The sequence below is a fragment of the Glossina fuscipes genome, unplaced genomic scaffold (assembly GCF_014805625.2).
Source record: "Glossina fuscipes isolate IAEA_lab_2018 unplaced genomic scaffold, Yale_Gfus_2 0, whole genome shotgun sequence".
NCBI classification, from domain to species: domain Eukaryota; kingdom Metazoa; phylum Arthropoda; class Insecta; order Diptera; family Glossinidae; genus Glossina; species Glossina fuscipes.
In genome coordinates this window covers 33,672,259-33,699,163 of record NW_023998414.1, presented here as the reverse complement: position 1 = coordinate 33,699,163, position 26,905 = coordinate 33,672,259, and the positions used below count along the sequence as shown (strand labels likewise).

Below are 26,905 nucleotides of genomic sequence, written 5' to 3'. Positions count from 1 at the left end.
ATGTATGCATTTCAGTGTATTCAATAAAAAAAAAATAAAAAAAAAAGTTTAGAAAACATAAAAAGTGAACGATCTTTATTTATCTTTTCCTCACGATCACTATACCAATTTGTTTAAAAATGTTAAAAGTATCGTACAGCGCTTTAGAGTAAGAGGATTTTTATTAACATTTATTAATGAGATTAAATGTTCAATTTAACCTGAATCGTTGGCGACTTTTATTGATAATAATATAGTCTACGGAAGACTGTTGCGGAATTCAATCTTTTTTGCCATTTTGTGGTTGGATAAGAGCATAATATTCCCATTTTAAAATCTCGAAAATATTCGTAGCTTTTTTTCCATGCAATTTTTATGCAACCCTGTGAAAAGTTCTCGGGATTCGTATTAAGACGGAATGAACTCTGTAAATTGTAAGGTTATTTTTAAATTTTCGAATTTTTTTTTTTGTTTCTTTGTTCAGCCTGACGTATGACGAAATGAATTAAGGTAGTTTGTGCAACTTTAGTCTTCTATGGTGGTCTAGACTTGTGATTAAACAGCTCAATCACATTAAATCGATTTAGTAATTAATATTAATAAAAAATTATATTATATCTAACAATGTTCGTCTTCGGTCAGTATACGAACGGAATCCAGCAAAGTATTTATTGGCAATAACATGTAATAAGGCGCTAATATCTATCATTACTTAATGAGGAAAGCAGCACTCACCTTGCCCGAGTAAGATTTTAAGAATACTTCCTTATAAACGTTCATTTGCACTTAAATTAAGCAAATTAAATGATTCAAAAGCAGATATACATAATTAAATTATTGCAATTGCTTAGTTATCACATTTACTTCACTTAAAACCGGTAAAATGGCAAACCAATGCTAAAGCTTAGGTAGCAAGTTTTCATATTCTGTCCGTCAGGACAGTTGTTGCGTTACGCGTTACTTTAAATTGTTGAACTACAAGTAAGCTTATGGGCAACATATTGCATTCGGGCCTAGATGGCGTGGAAAATGTTTGAAAACTAAAAATTCGAAAGCTTGTCGTATAACGGTTTTCTGTTAAGTTTTTAATGTAATCAATTAAGTTCTCTTTGGGAACTATATTCCAAAATATTATTGTACTACCTTTTATTGCTAAAAATTGATAGCTATAACGCTTCCATATAAAGCAATTCTTATGATATGCGCTTAACACGGGTAACATTAACATGCAGAAAATCTCTTCTCCTTTGCCAACGTAGGATTGTGAGGAAATCCGTTTAGAATAAAAACTTTATTATTTACCAAATAAATCCCTATAAGATAAAATTGCAGGGATTCTGATTGTTTTTGTTACACTTTTGCAATAATGTTTAATTTTTTAGTTTGTAACAGCTTCCATTGCTCTATATTTATTGGACATTGAACTGATATTTTAACCTTATTGCAAACGCGCTAAACCCAAAATAATACCTAAGCTCATGCAGCAGTAAATTATGGTCGAAGGAGCTTTTGGAGGAAGCTTTTTGCAATAACATTGCCGCTTCATACACCGTGTTATATAGTATACACTATTCCCATACCTCCGGAAGACTTTCCGCCTAGGCTTACTGGGGCAGCGCTGCCATTTTTTACATGCTCCATTAGGGGAATGTAATAGCCCTTCTGAATTCAAGCGAACACTTCAAGCGGAACTTACTGCACATGTCTTAATAGGTACGCAATCATTGAAGAGTGCAGATATAGTATGTGTTAGATAAGCAACTTTATTATTACCATCAGCTATATACAGGATATCATCCCAACTAACGCCAAAGTAGGCGAAATTCAATCTTTCCATATTGATGGATTGAAAATCCCTACAGTTGAAGGACACCCGTTAGCTGGTATCACGGCTGATATGAATATCCAAGATGCGAACCAACATCCAGGAGTTAACCAACCGCGATTGGGCTCCGTTTGCAACTGCAACGTTATTTTAAAAGTCATTATTTGAAAAAAAAATTGCTATTTTTAAATTTCTCATTAAAAGTCCCTGAATGTTCACATTTCGGCATAATAAACTGATGTGAAAAATTTGGATTGAATGGTCATTTTGAACCTCCTCCCGTATAACCGTTCCCATGAAAAATGAGGACTAAGTTTTAATATTTCTTCGTAACAAATGGTTGGTGGCAGCGATTTAGGTAAATTCTTTTAACTCCATTCCAGGTCAGGGTGAGTTTTTAATATTGTATGATCAAAATCGTCCCTATTAGCAATTTGACATGAAATACCAAATTTGAACCAAACAGAAAATTAATAAAGTCTTGAATAACGCGTTCATGTGAGCAAAAATATTGACCATCTTAAATGGACCTTTGTATGAGCTTACATAAAAATGCAATCTAATTTTTGTTATTCTATCAAAAAAATAAATGAAAAATTGTATTAAGGAAAATGGTATAGACTTTGTCCAACCATTACATTTTAACTTCCTTACATATGATTTTCCCCACAGATATACATCATAGAACTCATGGCAACACTGAAAATCGTTTTGTCGTGTTTTCGACGTGTAATCATCTGTCAGTTGCCATAAAGAACTTTCATTCGTTTACTCGCGTTTTGATGAGTGAGTGAGTGTTTTGACAATCAGTCGTTAAAGGAAAGTGAGTTGTGTTTGGCCGATTAGAAAAAAAATGCCAGCTCCAGCAAGTGCAACTTCAGTGGGAAGTGGTTCCCGTTCACCCAGCAAATTATCGGCGCCACGTACAGCTGGTGCCGGTGGTAATTTGAAGCAACGCAAAACTACGAGCAGCAGTGGTGCGGCTAAAAGCCGTGCTACAGGTGGGGCTGGTACGGGCGGTATGTGGCGTTTTTATACTGACGATTCGCCTGGTATTAAAGTTGGTCCTGTGCCAGTTCTAGTAATGTCGCTGTTGTTCATTGCATCCGTGTTTATGCTGCACATTTGGGGCAAATACAATCGATCTTAGATTTGAATGAAAAACATTTACGCAGGTTACTTTCAAAATACATCTACTACAGTGGCACCCGATCGCTAATGTCGACGTCATCAATTCAAGCAAAATGTTTACTATAAAAAAAGTTACCATTAACTTTTCTACTTTTTTTCTATTTTAAACATTTCCTTTTAATTTAAGATTTCATAATTTAATAATTAATTAACTATAATGTTAAACTTTGATTTATAAATTGAAAGAGACTTAGTTTGATTTGTTTAGAACTTATGCTAATTTGCAAGCTCTGATTATAATTGTGCATTAAGGAATTTTTTATTTGTACGCGCGAAAAAATAAATTTTAAGAAAAAGTCAACGGCTGAATTCGTTATTGAAATATTTGTATCGACTAAAATTATTTTCATTGAGCATTGAGTTGGGCATTAAATACAAATTCTATTAACTTTAGAGAATAATTTTAATAATTATAGTTGTAATTAGGGTCCCAAATACACTAGCCAATTCGTTTTTTTTTTTTTTTCACTAGAAGACAAAGTTTATGAGGCATATATCCGACTCTCATTCGTTGTTTAGACGTTTGCAAGCGCAAAAAGTTCCGCTATTCATTTCGCAACAAATCAGTTTCGTACAATTGAATAAATGTGATAAATTTAGAAAATTTACTGGAAGAAATATGGAAATTTTTCTTATGATATGCATTGATAGACCTCGAAAGAATTAAGCTGAAGAATGTTCCAAACTGATATAAAATCATGTGACCTCAGCTTGTTAATGTTTTAGGTCTTTACTATTTTTCAGCAATTTCTTAAGAAAAAACAAGTAGAAAAATTATATTCGGTTATGACCGAATCTTTTATACCCAGCACGATTATTTTAAAAAAGACAAAAAAACTAAAAGCATTAAATTTTCATGCAGTGGACGCGGCTGATTTTTTCTATTTTCAAAATAAAAGTTTTTGTCGCATAGGCGTGTGGGCATTGTAGACTCGTCTTTGGAAAACTTTAGGTCACATCCAAATTCTTTTGCAAATTTTTAGGCGATATATTCATTTTCGCTAACGGGATAATGTTTACCATAAATACTACAAAGTTATGCAAACAGTCAAATGGGCAGAGCAACATGCGTAAATGTTTAGGAGCATTGGCCAGGAATTTATATACTTTATGGGGTTTTTAAAGCTTATTTCTACGCGTTATAAAGGTATTGAAAAAATAAATAAATTTTCATACACCAGAATATTAGGTCAGCGTAGTCACTTCTTTTCATTTTTGTACAGGTATTGAAACATTGCGCATAGAATATACGGTCAATTTTTTATAGATTTACTTGTTACAGTTCACGAGTAATGAGCAAAAAATCAAATTTTCACTACCTTTTGGAAAACAAAGGTATTCTTCGTTTTCGTGGTGCTGTGGAACGTGTCCTTTCACTGATTTCGCACCATTTTCAATACTAACCTGCGTGCAAGAACTTCCAATGTTTTTACAAACATGTTTAAAACAGACATTCCGCACATCGACACACGAACATGCTTAGATCGACTTTGAATTTGATGCTCATCAAGAAAATATATATTTTGTGAGATCGGTGATGCTTCCTTCTTGGCGTTGCAAACGTTTTGACAAAATGAATATACCCCTCATCGTCCGGTGATTGGTATAAAAAATGAACAACTGGGATCACGAGGTAGCTTTTATACTGTTGATATAACGTATCTTCGCATTGCATTCAATCCTGCAAAAAAATATTTAAATATATGGGAAAACAATGTAAATAAATGCAATAAAGTTGCGTATCACGGAAAATTGTTTAATTGTTTACGAACTTGTGCGGAAAATGATGGGTTTTTTTAAATGAAAAAGTTATTTTCCAAAGTATGGGATTTGCTCTTTGCACCCTTATGTTTAAGGATACGTTACTCAGTTTCACAGTTTGATTTGTTACTTTTTGGTATTCAAAGCACACGTTAGTTGCTTACATGTACATAGACTTGTTTACTTTTGATGTGGTAAGGCAGACAAGCGCTGATTTTGTGGCGTCAACTATTTGCGAGTGTAATCTGTCTCCCAGATGTGGAAACATAAACGAATCATCATTGTGTTTTCCATCTTAGTTCATTTAATACAATAAATATCTAATTAGTGGCAATCCTTTCCATAATTATTAACAAATATTATGCTATTGGCAACTTGTCATTAGACGAGACTGCAGTTTTTCTACGAATTCATGTTGGCACGTCTTGTGACGTGTACAGATTTATTTTGGTTTATTTTTCCTCTTATTTATAAATGTTAATTTTAAAATGTTGGATTTTGCGGTGATCTTTACGAAAGGAGGTATAGTTTTGTGGAGTTTTAACTCTACGGGCGAAAATGTAAACTCATGCATAAATAATTTGATACGCAGCGTAATCTTAGAGGTATGTTAGGAAGGTCAGTATTAAATGTTAACATATAAATAAAATTCGTTGATTTCGCGGCCAGGAACGTAATACAGAATCTAAATATTATGAAGAGGATAATTTGGCGATACAGTTCAAATTGGACAATGAATTTGAATTAATTTACGCTGCAGTCTTTCGAAAGGTTATACAACTGCCTTACCTAAATATATTACTTAGTAATTTGCAAGCGGCATTTAAAGAGAAATTCGGCCATATTTTAGCGTCGTCTGAACGTCTTAGTGCAAATTACGAGTTTGAAAAGGATTACTTGGAAACATTAAAAGCTGTCGAGAACACCGCCAAATTAAGTAGCAAAGCACCAAAACAAATGCGTTCTTTTAATGAGTCTCTTAAATCGAAAAAGACGGTAGCTTCAATGATTGAAAATCCTAATGAATCTAAGAAACCGGAAAATACCAAAAAGGTGAACATTGTAGAATGCCCTAAAGTTTCAACAATGGAAAAAGTACTTAGCAGTGCAGAAATAATTGAGGAAAATCGTCGAAAATTAAGAGAAAAGTTTTCAGGTAAAAAGAGTCCTCCAGCCGAACATAAAAATTCTAAAGGTGAAAAGACTGGTAAAAAGCCTCGTGTTTGGGATTACGGTGGCAATTCCAAGGACGCGGCGTTCTTAGATCGTTCTAAAGATAATCCGCACGATGTCACATTCAAAAATTTGGAAAATAATGTATGTTTTTAAATGAAATATCTTATTTCTCTCAATATTAATTCGCAAATTTTATATATATAGATTGTTGGCACAATGCAAGGCAGTATAAGAGATTTGGAAGTAGATAGTGATGAAGAGCATGATAATGTTAATGGGCTGCATCATGACATCGTCGTTCATAAACCCCATGTTTCACAAAACAAAGAGAAGTCTGGTATTTTATCTTATTTCAAGGGTATAGTTGGAAGTAAAACTTTAACTCGTATCGATTTACAACCGGCTTTGGATAAAATGCGAGATCATCTTATCTCCAAAAATGTTGCCACTGATATATCAGGTAAACTATGTGATTCAGTCGCTTCCAGCTTAGAGGGAAAATCTGTTGGTACATTTGACTCAGTTGCTTCTTTGGTTAAAGAAGCGTTAACAATGTCATTGGTACGCATTTTATCACCAAAACGTCGCCTGGATATAATACGTGACGCCATGGAAGCTAAATCTAATAATACGCCATATACCATTATATTTTGCGGAGTTAACGGCGTAGGAAAATCTACAAATTTGGCGAAAATATGCTTTTGGTTGATAGAAAACGATTTTAGTGTCCTGATAGCGGCCTGTGATACATTTCGTGCTGGTGCGGTTGAGCAACTGCGCACTCATACTCGCCATTTAAATGCTCTGCATCCTGCAGACCGGCACGACGGTCGCTCCATGGTGCAATTATATGAGAAGGGCTATGGAAAAGATGCGGCTGGCATTGCGATGGAAGCTATCAAATTTGCTCGCGACACACGAATCGACGTAGTTCTCGTTGATACAGCTGGTCGAATGCAGGATAACGAGCCTTTAATGCGCTCTTTAGCTAAACTTATTAAAGTAAACGATCCTGATTTGGTATTATTTGTAGGCGAGGCTCTAGTGGGTAATGAAGCTGTAGATCAATTAGTAAAATTCAATCAATCTTTAGCCGATTATTCATCGGATGGCAATCCTCACATTATTGATGGCATAGTGCTGACAAAATTCGATACTATCGATGATAAAGTGGGTGCTGCAATATCAATGACTTACATAACGGGGCAACCGATCGTATTTGTGGGTACTGGCCAAACGTACGCAGATTTAAAGGCGATTAATGTGAATGCTGTTGTGAATTCACTTATGAAATGAAGTGATTGATTTATTTTTGGTTTTTTGTTGTTGCTTTTCTTTCTTTTTTTTCCACTCCCATAAATCTCAGTGAAAGATTTGTTTTGCATAAATTTTGTTTTTGTACATTTATTATATGTTTAAAAAAATTTAGAACCTTCTAAATATATGTTTTTGTAGAGAAAATCAGATTCGTTGCTTTTAATTACAATTAGATAGAGAGAGGAAGAGAGAAAACATCGTTTCTTCAAGTGACTGAGCATGGATATAAAAAAAAAGATAACATGCGACACATAATTACAATTTAAACTTTTTTACTATTCATTACCTAGAAGATTATTAAGACTTAATTCTAAATCTATATCAGTGACTGAAATTTATCATTTTTTTTTTGTTTTTTTTTTTTTTTGTTTTTTAACTATCATATCATCCGGTACATGATTGGAAAACATAAATTTGAAATGTATTTAGGGGTACAAGTTTCGGTAAATAGCGTACAAATAGGGATTTTGAATCATTTGCTATTTTGTAAGCAATGCGGCCTTTTTTCGATGAAATCAAAAATCGAAATTGCGGGTTGCGCCTTCAAATTATTTGAAGCAATTATGATATACTTCAGTTAATTGCGAATTCTGTGTTTTCAACACCAATTCATACCACAAGTAAAAAATGTCATTTATTGTCTTTAGATTGTCTTTAAAGGACTCACAGATCGTATACAGGAACATTAAAATCGAAATCTGATAAATGCAGAATTATAGATAGATATATTGACTTTTTCTATCTTTCGAAGTAAGTCAATTAAAGGCAACCGCAAGAATTTTGTTGTAATTGCGTTAAACGTGACGGCATATACTTTAATAACATGACGTAATCTAATTCTAGATTCATTTTTAAGGTCTTCAGTTCAATTGACTCGAGAAGATAAATAATTCGATATGGCAGAAGTAATTTATCAAAGATTTCAAACCGATTTTCAATTCGATGCCTATTAAATATTCACGATTTTAATTTTGAATTCTGGTCTACATTCGTTATTTAAATTTCAGTAACTCAATTATATTAAAAATTACTACAAATAGAAGAAACGCTATTTAATTATATTCTAAGAGAAATTTTTCTATCTGTGAGAAAATGATGACAGGCAACGGATGTAGTCAATTTTTCGGAAAAAGTGAAGACAATAATAGAGCAGAGACCGGAAATTGCAGTAAGCAATTCTTTTTATATATCAGCCGTTACCAGAATGTTGGTAGATTATTGCAGTTTGCTGTGTTTTTAATTCAAAGTTATTTAAATTATTTAGCGATTAAGGCTTGATTTATGGAAATGTTCTATTGTACAAGATAAATGTGTTTTTTTTTTATTTATTTTAAACTTTATGATTTTGAAAATTCTGACAAAAAACAGATGGACATAATCAAATTAAGGCAATATTTAATGCTAATCAAGGGGGACGTTGATATCTATGTCCAGATTTTGAAAAGGGAACGATAAGTTAGGATACTTTCATTCACTAACACTGATTGCGTCTGCTTAATACTATCAGTCATTTATTATTATCAAAAGTTATAGATCTGATATTATAACAATAAGTGTTTGCAATTAAATTCGTACGCTTGCGTAACCCTAGCTGCATTTGGTAGTGCAATTAATATCCAATCAAGTAATGAATGAAGCTTTTAAGTCTTATAAGCTATTAGTATTTTTCTTTAACTACATTTTTTTTTTTTTTACGTTGCAGTTATTAGGGAAAACGCTTGTTTCTATTTTGCTCAATTGCTATCAAAATATAATAAATATAATGATAAAATATATATATATATATAGGATATTACTTAGCTAGAAGTAACCTTAGCTACTTTCGGATCTATATAAGAAATAACACTACTCTGACTGCTATCATCTTCGATGAGGTTGTCACGTAAACTTTTTGACACAGTGACGATTGATGTAACAGTGGAAGAGGTACATGGTAGGAAGGAGGATATTGAAGGTGATGAATTGCCTTGCGGTGATAAATTGTCATTTTCAGTCTTTGTGTTCTTAGGCACTACAAGTTGATCAGAATTTAAGAACAAACTGGTCGAGGAGGCATTATCACCGCAGCAACGCAATTGCAAATCATTGTCGCTGTTTAAAGTAGGACTACCACGTTTAATGGCTTCATATAGTTCATCTATAGAGGTGGCATTTATGCTTAGATTTCGGCTGCTGCTATCACGGTGTTCACTGCGAAAATCATGTCCTCCAAATACTGAGAATTCATCATCAAAATCATTAAGTCCCAGTTCAGCTTCGCTGGCATTTGATGATTGATAACGAAAATCGTCAATTAATGTTAAGTCATTATCCGCTTGCGGAGCATAAAGGCCATGGCTACGTATACTTATTTCTGAATTTTGATAATTTAAATCACTTTCATTAGCGGGGCTAACTGATCGAGTACAAGCGCCTGTTAAATGATACAGGCCAATATCGCCATTATTGCCCTCCGTGCGTGGTTCTGAAGCAGGTGATAGGTGTTTGTGTGATGTTGCAGAAGAGCAAGTTGATAAATGCTTTTCGCTGGCACTTTTACTGAGCGCTTCATTTAAAGAAGGGCATTTTTTCCATACACCATTTGAACTCGGTGGTAGTAAAAGGTTACTGTGGGAACCACAGACTTCATTAATTTGAGCATTTGTATTTGCAATGGGTAGGACTTTTCTGTGATTACTAAAAATATCATCCAAGTTATTTAAGGATTTCGACTGTTTTTGTTGTGTGCACCGTATCAAAACTCCGGGAAAATCATCCACTAATTGCACTTGAGTAGTTATTTGCAGTGAATTGGACACATAAATTTCGTTACGTTGTAAAGCAGGCTCCCGTTCTCCTTCCTCCTCTAATTCAACTTTTTCGCATTCATCTTCTGTTAAAAATAATGAGTTTGCAACAGTTGATGCAGCCGCCGGAAGTCCCAAACTATTCATAGCTTCTTTATCGTCGTGATCCAATAGCAATGGTGATCGGGGCTCATGTTCGGGGGTAGTATTGATCTTTTTTGATGTAGACGTCGACGTCATAAGCTCCACACAGGAGTTTACGAACGAATTACTAAACAAATTATTTACTTTAACTGACCCTTTTGTGTTCTCATATAATGGAACATTTTCTTCGTGTGAACTGCTTTCAAGTTCTTCAAATTCCTCTTGATGTTCTTCTAAAGTTTTCAAAGAGCGTCCACCGCCACCTCCTGCTCCAGCACTCATATTGCTTCCTCTAACCTTATGTACCTCAAGCTGTGGCTCCACAGTTTCGGGTATATTTGTGTAAATGTTCATAGATAGAATATTAGCCCGTTTCCGTACAGTATGGTCAGACGGAGACGTACTATTTAATTCAATTTCATCACTGTCTAATACCGCTACCGTAGACACCTGATGATGATTTTTATAACTAACATTGTATTCAGGTTTATAATTGATGTTTGTATTGTTAACTTTACCCACGCCGCTGCTTAACAATTTCATTGTCATGGCATTATGACGTCGAGAATAATAATGACCGCTGCCGTTGGTCGAAGAAACATCACTGGTATTATCAGGTATCGCTGCATTGCCGCCCACTCCACAATCCGGCCTATCCATTTGCCGCTGCAATTCAAAGTTATTGCGTTTTGCTAACCGCTTTTGTTTTTTGAAGAATTTCCTCGCAACATTTATCTGATTTGGATTGTAAAAGATCTCAGCACTGGGAATATCGTGTGTTAAACTCAAATTTAAATGTTGATTATTGATGATGGGTATTGGTGGAGATGTTATATTCAATGGCGTTGCACTATTTGCCAATAAATGTTGAGTGGCAGCGTTGCCGTCACCACCACTGCGTATGCTACCAGTGCGATGTTTAGAGCATTGTGAATTTGAACGCGAATTGCCCGAATTGTTAGCAGTCGCCATCGTGGCTGCGCCTTCATACGATGCTTTATAAGCCAAAATTGAATTTGCTAAGGGTGCCACTGCTTCATTGCAAGAGCTGTCCGCGTAAGTTCGCGCACCGTCCATCATTAAACAGCATCTGCTGTAACTCCATTGAAATCGGGTATCATTTCGTGTTAAGGTATAAAACAGCAACATAAATAAACCCAACAGGCAGCATGATATTGCGAAAATGACAGCGTACATATGGCCGAGATCATCGCCTTCGGCGGTATGCATGACAAACGCCACCGCCGATAGCCAAGCAGTAACAAATAAAACCAAAAATACAAAGTGCGCTCTTAAATGAGCCATATTCGAACGCTCGCAATCATCCACTATGCTGCTGACAGCGTTGCTTAACGTCAGACTAGTATAACGATCCATATTTGTTTTCTTATTAGCAGCTGAAGGAACGTGATTGTTCGTAACCGAACGGCGATTCGTTTGACTATGATTAGAGTCTAACCAATCCATATCAATATTTTCTGTGGCCTGAGTATTGTTGTCGGAGAACTGCGGATGATTTTGCATTATGCCTAGAGTACCCATTCTTTGTGTTAACTGGTAATAAATAGTTAGGAACAAAATGCATACAAATATTAGTAGTATGCCACCAGGGACCAGCATAGCATTCATGGCAGAGGCGTTATGTAAAAAACAAAATGAATAAGCAGCATACTCATTGATATTAACAGCTCCACTAATGCCGCAGATAATCATGGCAATACCCCACCCCACCAAGTAAATGCCCATGACCGGTTTCTTCAAGCGAGCCTCTTTCGGCAATTCCGATTCAGTCACTCCCCGATGATGTTTCGATAGGCGTTTGTACATAGTACTCAAGCTGACGCACAACCATAATAAAACGCATAAGCTTAAATAATGCATAAGTAAGCCTAATAGACGGCATATGTCGCGTCGTTCAGTTTGAAAGACTCCCAACGAAAAAGTTATGCTTAAAAAAGCTAAGGCTAACCAAGTATTGATAAACGTGTGACGCTGTTGACGATTAATGCGTATAGCTCGGCCAAACACCAAAAAAGTAACAATATTCACAGCCAGGCATAGAAACAAAGCAATAGCTCCTACGTAAATAGCAGTAGGAGAAAAATGGAAACGTTTTCCTGCATCGTCACTTGCAAAATCATTAAGATAGGCGGTGCGTTGTAAAAGACCGTAATAGCCAAGACGTTTACATGAAAACATCAGCAGGCCGCGATGCATATATAATTGCTGACATGCATCCAATTTCCATTCTTTACGTTCAGGATCCCACCAAGCTGGCTGCGGTGAACCCAAATCATCATGAAAGGGATGTACTCTTAAAATTATGGTAATTTGATTATTTTCCAATTCTTCTATTTTGGAGAAATTTTCATCATCGATAATTTTGGCAGCAATTACGGCAGAAGTCAATTCTATCGATCCGTTTCCATTTAAATGAGGCAACAGATTGGCGTTACGGAACACAGCTACCATTAGTTGTATAACGGAAGCCTCGGTTTTATCCTTGAACAATAAGCTTACTGGCACTTGTATTGCGGCATCTGTATATCGCTCAAAGGTAGGAAAAGTATCATTAGCAGTACTGCATTCGAAAGTCGAACTACTGGTTGCACCCCACGAGAAGTCATTTGCAGTTGACGCTGCACTTCGTAGCCATACGCAAGAAATACCCGTGAAAGATTCTGAAGAAATGCTAAAGTAATCTATAAAAAAACTTCGTGGCATCATCATAAGATGATTATTAAACTCCATATCATCGTGCGTTGGTGAAGTCATAGAAGTCTGAACCGAAGCTTTTTCAACACAAGCCAACAGTTTTAAACCACTTTGATATGAACGCTGAGCTTCATAAAATGTCTGACTTGGTAATAATAACAATTGAGAAACTATATCCAGTAGAAGACGAGCTAATTCGTTTTGGTATGTAATAAAGTCCAAATATTTAACCAAAGTACGAGCTAAAAATTCCAAATCAATGGGGTCACGTATGCGGCGTAAATTAGCAGGTATATGGGTAAAGTTATGAAGACTACGCGCTATTTCTAATACGTTGGCCTTATTCAAAGTCAAATTCATTTTGGCAAATTGCTCGAGTAAGCGTGTAATAGGGCTGACAAAAGCGCACATTTCAGTATTCAAATTCACCCATAAACCGCGTTCATCGCAATGATAGGTAGCCATAACGCCGGTATCTGAATCTTCTACACACACCTGTTCGACCGTTTGGCCACGCACCGTCTGAGGCCAGTGATAGTTTCCTTTATTGCTTCTTATATTTACTGCTTGGCAGTATTGTGTGTTCTTAGCAATTACTATAACTGCTATGGCATGGGAAAGATTGGCCTGTGGCGATCGTAGTGTGCAGTCGAAGGTGCCAGTGTGATTACGTCGCACTGTAGCAATACGCAAGATGGAATCCAAAATACCTGAATCGGGAGTGTGTTTGCTTTCCAAATGTACATCACTAAATACTTTGCTAGGATCACGGAAATTGATGTCTTCCGTGGAATTCTGAGATAAAATTTTATCAGACCAACCCCAAAACACATTTGCACGGCTGGGTAAATCTTCAGAATCGCGATGCCCACCAAAGGCTACGCGAGGAGCCCGGCATTTTAATAGCAATTCATCGCCTTCAAAAACAACCTTTAAACATACGAATTAAAACTCAAATTAAATTATATTCAATTTAACATAAGCATACTTGATTTTGTTTAGGTAACAATTCCAATAACGGCTGTAGCGGTGTCTCGCAGTGCAAATCGAAACCAACCTTTAACTTTTTCAATTGATTGCCTTTAAAATATTCGGGAGACTCACATTTAGGAGGCGGCAACAACCTTATCAATTTCGAATTCGACCATCCCAACAACCAAATGAGGTCACAATTACAGACCAATGGATTATTGGATATATCTCTAAAAAGCATATATTTGCGTTAAATTCGCTGTTTAGTTATCTTAGTCAAATACTTACAACTGCTTAAGATCTATCAACGAATCGAAAGATCCTGGAAATATATGACTAATAGTATTATTGGACAATAGTAAGCGTTCCACACTGCTAAGTATTTCACTAAATGTATTTTTGTTTATATCTTTCAAAAAATTACTCGATAAATCTAGGCGTTTTAGTTCAGTAAAATTACGGAAATAGTCTTTATCGATGGAAGCAAAGCCATTTTTTTTTAAGTCCCTAAATACAATAAAGAAATTAATTTTACGCTTATCATTTTTCATTAAATAATAGAGCTTACAAAACTACTACATTGGCAGAATCTTCTTCGAAATCCAACAGCTGAAAATTGCTTAAACGTTCTTCGGCGCCACCACATTTTGCTCGCAAACTCCAGGTCGTCTCCGTATTATTCTTGCAAATGCATTTTTCAGGACATTTGCAATCAATTAATTGCCATGCAATAAAAAGTGTGCTCCACCATAACATCGCCGCATATTTAGAATATTTTACCATTTTTTCTCTTTGTGCTCCGGAGAATGCAGTTTTTCATTTATTATATTTTCTTTTTTTAATGTTTATCCATTCATTACAAATTATTATATATGTAACTATATCAATTAAAACAATTGGAAGGAAGCCACAAAACTATAATAAAGAAAAAGAAACAAATGTCAAAAATCTAACAACAAATCGTTGCAATGTAAACAGTTACTCAGAGATGATAGTGACATAAAACAGAAATTAGGTACATATGGTTTCTACTAATACTACTAATAGATTAATTATAACGAAATATTATTTCGCTGAAGCAAATAAAATACCATGCATTAAGAAATAAATGTATAAACAATATTTAGATTTTGATAAGTGTCCGAAAGTTTATTACGTATTTTAACTTATCTTTCCAACTCTAAATTTTAACTGTCTTCATTGCTTTATCATCATTCTTATTATTCAATGATTTTGGCCATTTTCATTAATCAAGCTAAAACTCCCGATTTTTTCTTACCAAAGATATTAAATGAAATTATATTCTATAGAAGTTGAAATTTTTGTTTTCGTTTCATAGACTCATTTTCAACGATTTTGATTTTGTAATGCATGACTTCCCTGTTTTTGTGAGATCAATTTAGAGAGGTAAGTGGTCGATAATGCAGCACACAATTAAAAAGAAAGTAAAGTTATTTTATAAAAAACATTAAATCTTTAACTGTTTAAACATTTTTCGCCCATAAGTAAAACTATGCTATAAAATTAACTGTTAATGATAAGAAATTATAAGTTTGTCAGTTGGTTTTTTAGAAAATTTATATTTTTATACATTGCTTGGCGACAAAATACTTTTTATTGAAAGATATAACACATAACGAAGAAGAATGAAATTTTTATGCTCTATAATACTTGATGGGCGGAGTTAATTTTTCCAATTGTTTTTTACAGATCGTTATGCTTTTTAGGAACTTTTATCGACCTGGGCCATTTTTCATACCAACCTGCTTGAAGAACTTGTAACGTTTTTGCTGCATTTGAATCAATCAATATCTTATTTATTGCGAGCAGAAGAAATTTTATTACAGACATTACACAGAGAGAGAGATGAATATGTCTAGTTCAAATCAAAATTTGATACTTTTAAGGAATATATATGCTTTACAAGATCTCCGCAATCTCCTTCTGGGCGTTGCAAGCATTCTACTAAAATCAACATATCTCCATCCTTCGGCGAATGGGGATTTCACTTAAAAGGGCAACATACATCACCAATGATTAGAGCTGAAATGATAATGAAACACAATTTAGCACGATCTTAAAACATCGTGATAATAATATATGTAAGCAATAGTGATCTTATACAATTTTCAGTCCTTGGACTTCAAATTTTTGTGAATATTGAAGTTATGCGCGTTTGTATAAAATATTGTATTATCAGTGGCCGTGCTTTCTGCCACATATAGTTACGAATTTGAAAATTTGTGATCTTAAGAAGCGCATAAGTTAAGTTCGCCTTGAATAACGTTTAGGAAAATATCGAAAGATTCAAATAGTTTAATAAAATTTATTTTAAAAAGCTAATTAAGAATATTCAATTGTTTTGTAAGGGGCGAGGCCCTGCATTATCTCTCGGTAAGAATATTGGATTAGCGCGCAGCTGCTAACAGGATAATTGAAAACAGTTTGAATTATGGAAATTCTGTCATGTTAATCTTAAAAAGTCATCATACATTATAGGAGGAATGTTCATGAAAAAAGAAAACCTAACTTTCTGCATATAGCCAACTTAGTAAGTATAACATAGTTGACCGTATTAATTTCATCACGACTATTGCTCAAACCATTAACTTAATAAAATCGCGGTCAATTACTTTTATATATTTTAGATTAGGAATTACCTTTTTTGCGGAAATTGTACAAGACAATATTACATGTAGTCTTAATGTGGTTTCACTTCTTACTTTATGTATACCTTAGCAATGGTAGTAATTAAGTCAATATTCCTTACGTGCACGTCATCTAAGACAACATCAAAGCACTGATGCATCAATTATAACGTTTCAGCATATGCAACAGCATTTGAGTTGTGCACAATGCTATGTCCAGTGTTAACCAGCTTAAAAATATTTAATAAGTTGGTAAAATTGCATTAAAATTATTTATGATTTACATTTTTTCACGTGATATTTTATGTCTTGAATATTACCAAATACAGATTGTTGTTATTCTGCGCGAACACGTACTGTAGCGAACTCGGCTACCAATGAATTATGTTGCAATGAAATTACCCTGCAATTCACTACGCACGCAAGGTATGACAATTCAATATATATTGCGTTTATTGCATTAACTGTTATTGTATTAACTGCAAGTAAACAATTCAATTGGCCTGTTGTAAGCTATATTGGGCGTCTATCAATAAAATGCAGAGTGCCGTCAACCAGAGTGTACCAAATGTATCTTCAATAAACGACAATATGATAGAATATTTTGCATTACGCTTAAGATTTTGAATTCCAATCTTCCCATGTACCTTAATATCAAGAACCTAGTCTTTCCGCACAAGCTCATCCACTCTCAAACACCGGGCTATTTATATGAGAAGATTCTGTTCGCTAAATGTTAGCGAACAATGAATTTAATTCTGCTTGACCTCAAGTATTTATCATCTTTAAAACTATTTTTTATTAACGTCATCAAGTTGTGGAACTAATTGCCACTCAATACTAAATTGATTGTTAGCCCAAGTATTCTTAACATGGCTATAAAAGACTTCTATAATCTATATTAATTCAATCCATTTCACTTATAGCTAAGGTGACTAAACATAATCCTTTAACAAATGCGGGACTACCATGCACAATACAATACAATACTTGGCTTTGTACGATCGATAATCATGTAGGAGGCTATAGTCTTCTTTGATGTGCCCATTTCTTTTTTACGAATGCAAGAAAGTGAAGTGTAAGGTGCATTTATAACCATCTCTGCATTGTTTTAAGAAGTGGAGCATAGGTGCTAACAAGGACTCGCAGGTTTCCTTTGAAAAAAAATACTCAGAAAGAATGCTTGTTTTTTAAGCAAACTCGCGATTAGGCTATTATTGTTATGTCATTACTCAAACTCTTCAAATTATTAACTTATTGTTTACACTTAACGATTTGCGATGTATACTTGCTTCGATCTCAAGGGTTATTGAAAGAGCCCGCTTAAACAAGCATAAATTGCTTTATCCTTTCTGCAAACAAATATTTTAAGCGAAATCATTTTAGAGTTATCGGCAAGCAACTTTAGACGACTTTTCACTGTTATGTTATTTAATTTGAAAAAGACAGAAATTATAAACATGGATTAAAAGAGTCTGAAACCTTCGATAGAATTAGAAGTGAAGTCTGTACTTAAGGATTAGAAGTAGAGGTATTTAGAATGTTTTTATTTTGGATTAATAGTGATCTCATTTGCGGAGGAGAGACGTTGGTTGTAGAAAACCGACAGTCCCAAGCACTTTAGGGAAAAATTCAAAATTGTCATTATTGAATTGATTCTACGCAGAGGAATTGATGTCGTCAATAAAAAGATCCGCAGCTTTCGGCTTAGGTTCTCTAATTGCTACTATGGCTTTTTTGCAAGTCATTTTACGAGTTCGTGACGATATTTCTACAATAACGTTTATTTTAATTCACTACACCTGCCGCAACAATATCAAGGTTATAAACGTTTTTCTTCCGTATATGTTACTTTATAACGTATTTTTGCGGTAGTTATGATAAATACTTGTGCGCAGTCTAGAATAGTTATAGATATCTGTCGTAATTAGGGATTACTCGTAGCTTTGTTTTACAATTTTCGTTTTCAGTTTTATGCGAGTACTGGTGTTTTGTGTTTTCACGACGTGTAAAAGTTTTGAGTTTGCGGATACGTATTTTTGGAAATTGCAAAAAAATCTTCAAAGTTACTAATTCATCTTTCATGCATTCGCCACTTAACCACTTTAGCTCTTTACCAAACTCCGCTATAATTTTTTTGTTATCGTGTCAAATCAGATTGAAAAAAAAAAGGATATATTAGAAATTATTTGCGTAATATTCCATATTTAATACAGTAATTTAGTCATTTCAGTAATTTATTTATAGAATTCATGTTCTTGTTCATCTTTCTTTATGTTATTTTTATAACCTTTTTCGAAATCTTTGGACAACACGATATAACGATTTTCTCTTACGGCATGCATACCAGCCTCTTGGCAAATGGCATTAATATCAGCACCAGATATTTTATCAGGTCGCGCTACAAACTCTTCCAAATCAACATCTTCGCTCAAATTCATTTTTGACGTGATCGTGGAGAAAATCAAACGTTTTTGACGCCTGTCTGGTAACGGGAATTCTATTTTTCTATCTAAACGGCCAGGACGTAATAGAGCTGGGTCTAAAGTGTCGGCCCGGTTGGTGGCCATAATAACTTTTACATTCGTAGTTTGATCGAAACCATCCATTTGATTAAGCAATTCCAGCAGAATGCGTTGGACTTCACGATCGGCACCAGTCTGAGCATCAAAACGTTTAGTGGCAATAGCATCAATTTCATCAATGAATATAATTGCTGGAGCATTTTCCTTGGCTAAACGGAAAACGTCGCGTACCATACGTGGTCCTTCCCCAAGATATTTTTGCACGAACTCTGATCCTACCACACGTATAAATGAAGCAGTGGTATGATGAGCCACAGCCTTGGCTAACATAGTCTTACCACATCCAGGTGGACCATACATGAGAACACCGCGAGGAGGATCAATACCTAAGGATAAATGAAAATTGATAATCTTTCATCTAAATGTTAACGTTCTCATCTATTCACCAATTTGCTTATACAGTTCAAAGTGGGTCAAAGGCAGTTCAACAGCTTCCCGTATTTCTTGTTTTTGCATATCCATGCCACCAATGTCTGCGTAACTAACGTCGGGTTTTTCATCCGGTTGCAGCATGGAAATTGAACTATCTGCCTCTGGAGGCAAAACATCAACCAAAGCATTACTGTGCTTGTGTAAAGCCACCGAAGCCGATGGTTTCAATAATTCTCTATCAATGGTGGATAAAATACGCACATAATAATTAGAACCAGTGGTAGAACCCACGATACCAGTATTTTGATCAACGGCTTCTAAAAATTGACCAATAACTAGGGGCACAGATTGTATACGTTTAACTTCCTCTTGGGCGTGTAAATACTCTTTCTTAAGGTTACGTTGTTCATCTTTAATGTACTCTTCTTGTACCTCCAGAAATTCCAAAGTTTTTTGCAATTTCTAACGCGGCAAACATAAAAAGTAATGACAATCTAATATGCGTATGCTCCAATGACAAATAACTTATACCTTATATTTCACATAGAGATCATCAATATCTAACTCATCCAACGCACATGAAGCATCTTTTAATTTGAAATCGAATGTATCTTCCTTTTTTTTTTGTATAACAAAGCGTTAAATTGTTTGTTTTTAATTAAGTAAATAATATTCCATACCTTTTCGGGGATTAAAACTTCCATCTTACTTTCCCTTTATATTTTTAACCGCACGAAATGAACAAGAAAAAAAAATTTTTTCTAAGCAAAAAATTTGTGGCATAAACAGCCAATGACTATGTAAAATAAGGGTATTGCCAAATTTAATTGCACTGTAGACATTACCATTCTAACAGCTGTTGCTAAAAAAAACACTATCTTTATGGCTGCATACTATTGTTTTAAAAATAGCATCCAGTCGGAATGTAAATCTGATACCTTATATAATTTGTTGCTGTAAATCTGGTAGCGTGCGTATTTTGTTGCTGTAAAAGTAGTATCGTGCGTTTATTCCTGCAAATTTTACTTTTTATCTACATATGCCACGCACGTGCTCTTGTTTACATATCAAAAGTAAGATTATATGTTATTGTTGTCGCAAATGTGGTACCGTATGTGATTGTTATTCTTCATTTACTTAAAGTTCATCACACATATTTGTAAAATTTGCAATATTGTTAGCCTTTTTTCTACTTGAACGTATATTTTATGGGCGTTGCCGTAAGGCCTGAACAAAAATGAGAAAAATTGACCACATCTACCCAATATTATAGTACATCAAAATTTAAGTTTTTTTCAATACAAACAGCTATAAAACACTTATAAGGTATATAAATTTTTGGCTACACACAGTTCCACATTCGTAATGCATCAAAGTATGCCTATACGTCCATCGGCCCAACTGTGAGTCTGTGTAGTATCTGTTCTAAACATTCTGCCATTAGCGAATATGACCATATCGCCTACAAATTTGCAAGAGATTTTAGAAGTAACTTAAACTTATCAAAGGACACGTTTACAAGACCCACTCGCCTACGTGACAAAAACTTGTATTTAGAAAGTAAAAAATATCAACCGCGCCCATTCCATATTTTTTTTTTTAATATAACTGTAATGGGTATAAAAGACTCGATCACGACCGTACACAATTTTCTTACTTGTTTATCTATAGATAAGTTTCCTTACTTTTTCCTATAAAATTGTAATTGTATTTCCCGCTTTGGACTTGCTTACCCGAAAAACGGAATAATAGTAATTAATCGCTAGCTTGTGAGCACGCTTTGCGAGATCGCCGTTGCTTCCATCAATGCTCTTCAAACTTTGCTGTAACATTTTTCTATATCTAGCGTTTCTATTATTAAACGTGAATTGTCACTACTACGCTTAAGTTCACTGTATAATAAATCATACCATCAATTTAGAGCCCTTGTGCACAGTTCCCTCAGACTTGTGGAAATTATTTATTTATTTCAATTAATGTAACATACTAAGCCCGACTTTGGGCCAATATATGTATATTAGAAGTAATCTCCTGAATATAAGATAGATGATACAAGGCGTAATATAATATATGCAATAACATCATCGGGCAATGTCATGATGAAAGAATTAAAAAAGGGGAAAATAATATTACTGTGTTTCAATTTACTCAATATAACTTATGTGTAGAAGTAACTAGTACCAAGTAAAAGTTACAGACTGGCTCGCGAGCCACATAGAGAATTAGGAAAAAAATAGCATAGCAAAATATTAAGAAATGCCCTTAAGTAGTAGCAAAATAGAAACAGTAGCGTTAAAAAGAGCAACAATAAGTACTAAGCCAACATTCAGCGGTACCGACTAAATATAAGTAAACGGGAATGAAGGCCGCAGGAAATCCAAGATTACAAAGAAAGTCGAGCATCCTACTTATTAGTAGCAAGGTGCGTAGATGTAGTAGCAAGCAGTTCCACCACCGCGCAACTCGAACTACGAAGGATCGGTCGACGCAACTCCTTCTGCTTCCTAGTGGCATGAGTAAAGGAAAATTTAGAACATAGTTGAAGTGGCTGAACGTGTGCTACAAATCTAACGAAAAGAAGGTAGTTGCGACTTAAGGCGAATAGGCTGAGTGTGTCTCCGAGAAAGAGCTTAAAGCGCATTAGCGAACAATGTTGTTAGTAGCACAATTTTGTCTAGCGAAACTATGGGCCACCGCGTCGGACACAATTTCTAGGCCATAAGAGAGGATAGACCAATTTGTATTTAATCGATTGAGGTATATAAATATTGTTAGAATAAATTACGCACAAAGTTCCCATCAAAAAAAAAGGTGGTCCAAAGAGCTTGATGATCCCTACATTACGAAAAGGCTGTACATGTGTTTGGTTAGACCCATACTCGAGTATGCCTCAGTTGTGTGGTCTCCTTCATGTAGGTGCTACGTAGATTCAATTGAATCTGTTCAAAAGCAATTCTTGCTGTTTGCCCTTAGAAATTTGGGTTGGGATCCGGTTGCCTCTCTTCCTCCGTACGAAAATAGGTTGCTTCTGCTGTCCCTACCGTCTCTTGAGAAACGTATGCTTGTTCTTGACGTTTCCTTTCTAATTAAAGTAATAAATGGTGCCATTGAATCGCCTTCATTACTTGGTGAAATAGGCTTCAATGTCCCTAACCGATTCTCTAGGCACTTTATCTTGGTTAAGCTTAGTCAGTGTAAGTTTAATTATGAGCTGTTCAATTCGCTCAGAGTCGTTTGCAAGAACCTAAATGACGTCTACCACTTATTCTCGTTATCGGACTCTTTAAAGTCCATTAAAGCAACATTGCTTAATACGCGCGATTTACCTATGTCGTATTTAAACTAGCTTTAATCCTTAAAAAGTCGTTACGTTTCGAAAATGAATTATTGACAATTTATTATCGGTTGCCAGGCTTATGCATGTTTGCGATGGTTTAGGGGTTCATTTGCAATTTGGTCCTGTACCGGTTGTAAGTGTGCCCCTATCCTGATAGTGTACATGTACATTTTTTTTCTTTTTCTTTTTTTTTTTTCTTATTTGCTTTATTATACTTATATTAAATTTTATCATTAATTAATATAAGTTTTGCATTAAGAGCCAATTGAACTCGACTGTTATTTGTTTAGTTGAGTTTCTAGTATAAGTGGAATAAATAAATAAATAAAAAAAAAGAAACAAAAGAAACAAATAAAAGTGGATTAATGTTAGATTCAGGGGCATCCAGATAACGTCGCTCAGTTCTAAATAATAGAAAAATATCATCCGCAATTAAGTGCGGCCTAGAAACATTCCTTTCAGTGAGTTCAGGAAGATCATTGATATATATGATGAAAAGGAGAGGGCTTAGAAGAGAATGCTACGTTACGATTAAGGAATTATGATAAAGCGTGAATTGCTCGTCCTCAAGACGGTTCATAAACTCATCTGTTCAGTCATCGTACGCAAGCCATCTCAACTATAGATTCCGGTCAATTCCTCTGCCGAATTCCAGTACATAGAAAGCATTATCAAACCAATCTCAAAAACTTGACATAACAATAGGAGATTTCATCGTCCTCACCATAGTAAGTAAAATTCACAAAAGGGCAATTAACATTCGGGTTATGTTCTTGCGATAGATGCATGTGTGCTTGGTGACCATGAAATCACCGTTCACCCATTCGTGTTATTAAAATAGACTATGACTTGCGAGATTCGTTACACATGTTGGCATATTTTGTCTAAGGGTCATATTTTGTATGATGCTATCATTTGACACTGATATGGATAAACAGTTCATTATAATCATCTTAATATATGGAACACGTTTAGTTTATCAGCTATTCATTTTGATATATAAGAACTATCTTTTAAAAATTTAATAAAGCAGACGAAATTAGCACCTCAGCAATAAATCACGTCTTCCTTTTCGTCAACGGTGTTCTGATTAAAGTGCTTGAATACAATTGTAGCAAAAACCATCAATAGTTAACAAAAGCCTATGCGCTTGTGTTACTCGCTAGTCAGAGACTTAAACAATACTTTTTAAGTATTTCTCCTTAATTTTACCACGCGACGCGATTGAGTTAAATTTAACCCATACTGACCTATTTCAATTCACATAGCGCGCCAAACTGATATTAGCAGCAGAAATTGCGGTTCCATAGGTAAGAGCAAGGCGCAGCATAATACCAAAAGTATTTGGAAAGCAATTCGGTAGCCCAAGGTTCATTCGCTTCAATTTTAACTTTGCATTGCGCAGAATAACGCGAAAGGGACGAAAGTGGCCCCTGTTCACCCACTTTGGTAATATCATCATTGGTCATCCCAATGCATGAACTATGCACCCATGGGAGACAAACAAATCAGGAGATACACGTCTAGTTCTCAATATTAATTTACAAATCTTCTTATCGGGAACCGTAGTCAACGATATGAAGGAGAATAATGCAATGGGACACAGCAAAACATCGGCCAATACAGTAAACATAACTAAATCCAAAGATAACCACGCTAAATGTCGTATATTGCAAGTTTAGCTTCCACACAAAGTATTAACTCGAATTATCGTTATAATTTAAGTGACACAATGAAAAAGTACACCAATAAATCAAGAACGTATGAACGAGTTCTCGCAGTAAAAACAGCGCGAAATATATTATAAAAAGCGGCCGATAATAAAGAACGTGCTACTCTAGAATAGTGTTGGCAGGCCAAATTAACCCTATCTTCTCCCCTGTTATATTATTTCTTCTGTCAGAACGCGAAGAAAGTTAATTAGGGAGATAGTCACGTATTTGAAACTCAGCTTATGTTTTTGTTTTTCAGTTAGTTTCACATCACGTATGTGATAGCATTCAGCATGGATTGATGACATAGGTTTTTTAGAATAACGTAGATACAACAACTGTTAATTACGCTCATATTGCACGAAAGCAAAGGAGCTTAAATATGGCGTCATTATTGGTTGTTTAGAGAAAACAGCTGAAAATTGAAAATAAAATAAATTCCAAGCAAAATTGCTTATTTGCAAACAGCTGAGTCAAAACAAAAAATTAACAAACAGAAGGGAAAAAATATACAAACTATTAATAAGAATTGTGGATTTAAATTTGGAAGATTTACAGCACAGTCTTCATGCTGTCGTTGGGTTGTACACAACCAACTTCAGCGTGTTACTCAATTGAAATAAAGAAATAAAGAAAAGAGTCAAACATAACCTAGAAAGCAAAAAATTGAAAAAATCTTAGTAAAAAAGCATCAATATTTCATCATCACGTGAAATTTTGAATATCATCAATGGGTTTCTATAAAGTTACTAGATCATGGATATAAATTTAAGTTAACAGCACGTTACTCAATTTAACGTAAACAATTTCATCACCAATGAGTTAAACATAACCTAGAAAGCAAAAAATCAAAAAATTTAGTAAAAAAGCATCATTAGCATCATCATCACGTGAAATTATGAATATCAGCAATAGATTTCTATATAGTTACTGGATTATGGATCTAAATTTAAGTTAAAAGGTCCAATCCATATTAAATACAAACAAAAAAAAAGAAGAAAAGATTTACAGCAAATATGTCGTTTCTGCCTAAATGAAGGCGACGTAAGATCGTATGATTACAAAGTAGAATTAATCAAAACCAGCGAGGAAGTCAGCTTAGAGAATCACTTAAATGTAACGATTATAGAATGAATGGAAATATTAACAATAAAGCTAATATATTAAATTTGTATGCATATACGCATCAAAATTTTTTTCTTAGACTAATCTTTTGGAACTGGATGCAGAGGTTTTCTTTGTGTGTTTGGCCTCATTGGAGGATTTAAAGTTTTTTACTATTTTTTATAACAAGTTAAGGAGTGCGAGTACTAATTTGAAATATTTATACCAAAAGTATTTAAACGACGTTGTACAATACATAGAAGACGAGAAAAGAATTGCAAAAACAATTGTCTGAGCATGAATTAAGTTCCCTAATAATAGAAGATTTAAATGAAGTGGACAGTGAAAATATATAAGAGTAACAAATATACATGGATTTGGTGGAACTTAAATTTATTCCTTCTACCGTTGAAACTAATGAGAAGAGCTCTGAAACAGCAGGTTCGCCTGCAGGTTACAAACTCTTCCAAACTCTGAAATAGAATGCATCGAACACTAAAACTGATGCGTTATATAAGTGTCAATATTGTCGACAAACATTGCATCTACGTAAATTTTGTACCCATGCTTTCAATCCAAATGCCTACCTATTCAAACATACATGGGGAGTACTTGAAGACTGCAAATTTACGATATGCAAAAAAAAGTTTATTTGTTATTGTTTGAAAAGTCATATGAAACAAGTGCAGGGCGTAAAATCACCATTCAAAATGGTTTTGTTAAAAGCGATAACAATTTCAGTATACATTGTTTATTACTTCTATTTCATTAATTAACGTATTTTATAATCGAAATAAACATATGCACGTATTTAGTGTAGAAGTGATGTGCAACTAAAAATAAAAAGAATACTTGTCCATTAATATAGTGGTTGTCTATTTGTTTATTCTCTTTCATTTCCATATGAATGATAGCGACGAAAACTACACCAACGCTTTAAATGTTTGGGCACAAACGTTTATCAACTATTGGTTTGGCCGCAAACGAAAGTTAACTTTCTGATACGTAATTGATCCGGCTCATCTTTTTTACCACGGTCCACTAAGATGTTTTTCAATCAAAACATTATCTCTTTGCTTAGCACAGCAGCTTTTACACATAATGAAGAAATGGTTTATCTATCTGAAAGTCGCACAAAACATTTATTGCGTTTGCGATTTTAAGTCTTGCACACAATGAAATATAAGTTTGTTTTTCAACCATAAGAATTACAGTTAAGTACATACATTGAAAGACTATTAATAATTAAAGTAATGAAATAGAAGGTAACGCATCATCCAT

General features: G+C 34.5%; 4 protein-coding genes across 4 annotated transcripts; 2 read left to right on the top strand and 2 right to left on the bottom strand.

Moving 5' to 3' along the window:
- The first annotated feature begins 2,548 nt into the window (after positions 1-2,548).
- LOC119639648 (protein transport protein Sec61 subunit beta) lies at positions 2,549-3,296 on the top strand. The gene has a single exon (XM_038037180.1). The coding sequence runs from the start codon at positions 2,658-2,660 to the stop codon at positions 2,952-2,954; it is 297 nt and encodes a 98-aa protein (XP_037893108.1). The 5' UTR covers positions 2,549-2,657; the 3' UTR covers positions 2,955-3,296.
- Positions 3,297-5,149: 1,853 nt separating this feature from the next.
- Positions 5,150-8,840, top strand: LOC119634560 (signal recognition particle receptor subunit alpha homolog). The gene is made up of 3 exons (XM_038028795.1): positions 5,150-5,361; positions 5,426-6,073; positions 6,137-8,840. The coding sequence occupies exons 1-3, from the start codon at positions 5,245-5,247 to the stop codon at positions 7,226-7,228; spliced, it is 1,857 nt and encodes a 618-aa protein (XP_037884723.1). The 5' UTR covers positions 5,150-5,244; the 3' UTR covers positions 7,229-8,840.
- An 88-nt stretch (positions 8,841-8,928) lies between these two features.
- On the bottom strand, positions 8,929-14,639 carry LOC119634550 (adhesion G protein-coupled receptor A3). Its single transcript, XM_038028783.1, has 4 exons — positions 14,435-14,639; positions 14,155-14,373; positions 13,883-14,096; positions 8,929-13,824 (listed from the first exon to the last, which is right to left on the bottom strand). Exons 1-4 carry the CDS (start codon positions 14,620-14,622, stop codon positions 9,046-9,048), a joined length of 5,400 nt encoding a protein of 1,799 aa, XP_037884711.1. The 5' UTR covers positions 14,623-14,639; the 3' UTR covers positions 8,929-9,045.
- A 3,931-nt stretch (positions 14,640-18,570) lies between these two features.
- LOC119637206 (26S proteasome regulatory subunit 6B) lies at positions 18,571-20,301 on the bottom strand. Its single transcript, XM_038033069.1, has 4 exons — positions 20,152-20,301; positions 20,003-20,086; positions 19,486-19,933; positions 18,571-19,425 (listed from the first exon to the last, which is right to left on the bottom strand). Exons 1-4 carry the CDS (start codon positions 20,173-20,175, stop codon positions 18,752-18,754), a joined length of 1,230 nt encoding a protein of 409 aa, XP_037888997.1. The 5' UTR covers positions 20,176-20,301; the 3' UTR covers positions 18,571-18,751.
- Between the last annotated feature and the right edge of the window lie 6,604 nt (positions 20,302-26,905).

Coding starts and splice junctions, on each gene's coding strand:
- LOC119634550 (XM_038028783.1), bottom strand. CDS start 14,622: ATGTTATGGTGGAGCACACTTTTTATTGCATGGCAATTAATTGATTGC. Junction 14,374..14,434: donor TCTGCCAATGTAGTAGTTTT/GTAAGCTCTATT, acceptor TATTGTATTTAG/GGACTTAAAAAAAAATGGCT. Junction 13,825..13,882: donor TGTTACCTAAACAAAATCAA/GTATGCTTATGT, acceptor GTATGTTTAAAG/GTTGTTTTTGAAGGCGATGA.
- LOC119639648 (XM_038037180.1), top strand. CDS start 2,658: ATGCCAGCTCCAGCAAGTGCAACTTCAGTGGGAAGTGGTTCCCGTTCA.
- LOC119634560 (XM_038028795.1), top strand. CDS start 5,245: ATGTTGGATTTTGCGGTGATCTTTACGAAAGGAGGTATAGTTTTGTGG. Junction 5,362..5,425: donor TACGCAGCGTAATCTTAGAG/GTATGTTAGGAA, acceptor TTTCGCGGCCAG/GAACGTAATACAGAATCTAA. Junction 6,074..6,136: donor TCAAAAATTTGGAAAATAAT/GTATGTTTTTAA, acceptor TTATATATATAG/ATTGTTGGCACAATGCAAGG.
- LOC119637206 (XM_038033069.1), bottom strand. CDS start 20,175: ATGGAAGTTTTAATCCCCGAAAAG. Junction 20,087..20,151: donor AAGTTTTAATCCCCGAAAAG/GTATGGAATATT, acceptor CAAAAAAAAAAG/GAAGATACATTCGATTTCAA. Junction 19,934..20,002: donor ATCTCTATGTGAAATATAAG/GTATAAGTTATT, acceptor TTGCCGCGTTAG/AAATTGCAAAAAACTTTGGA.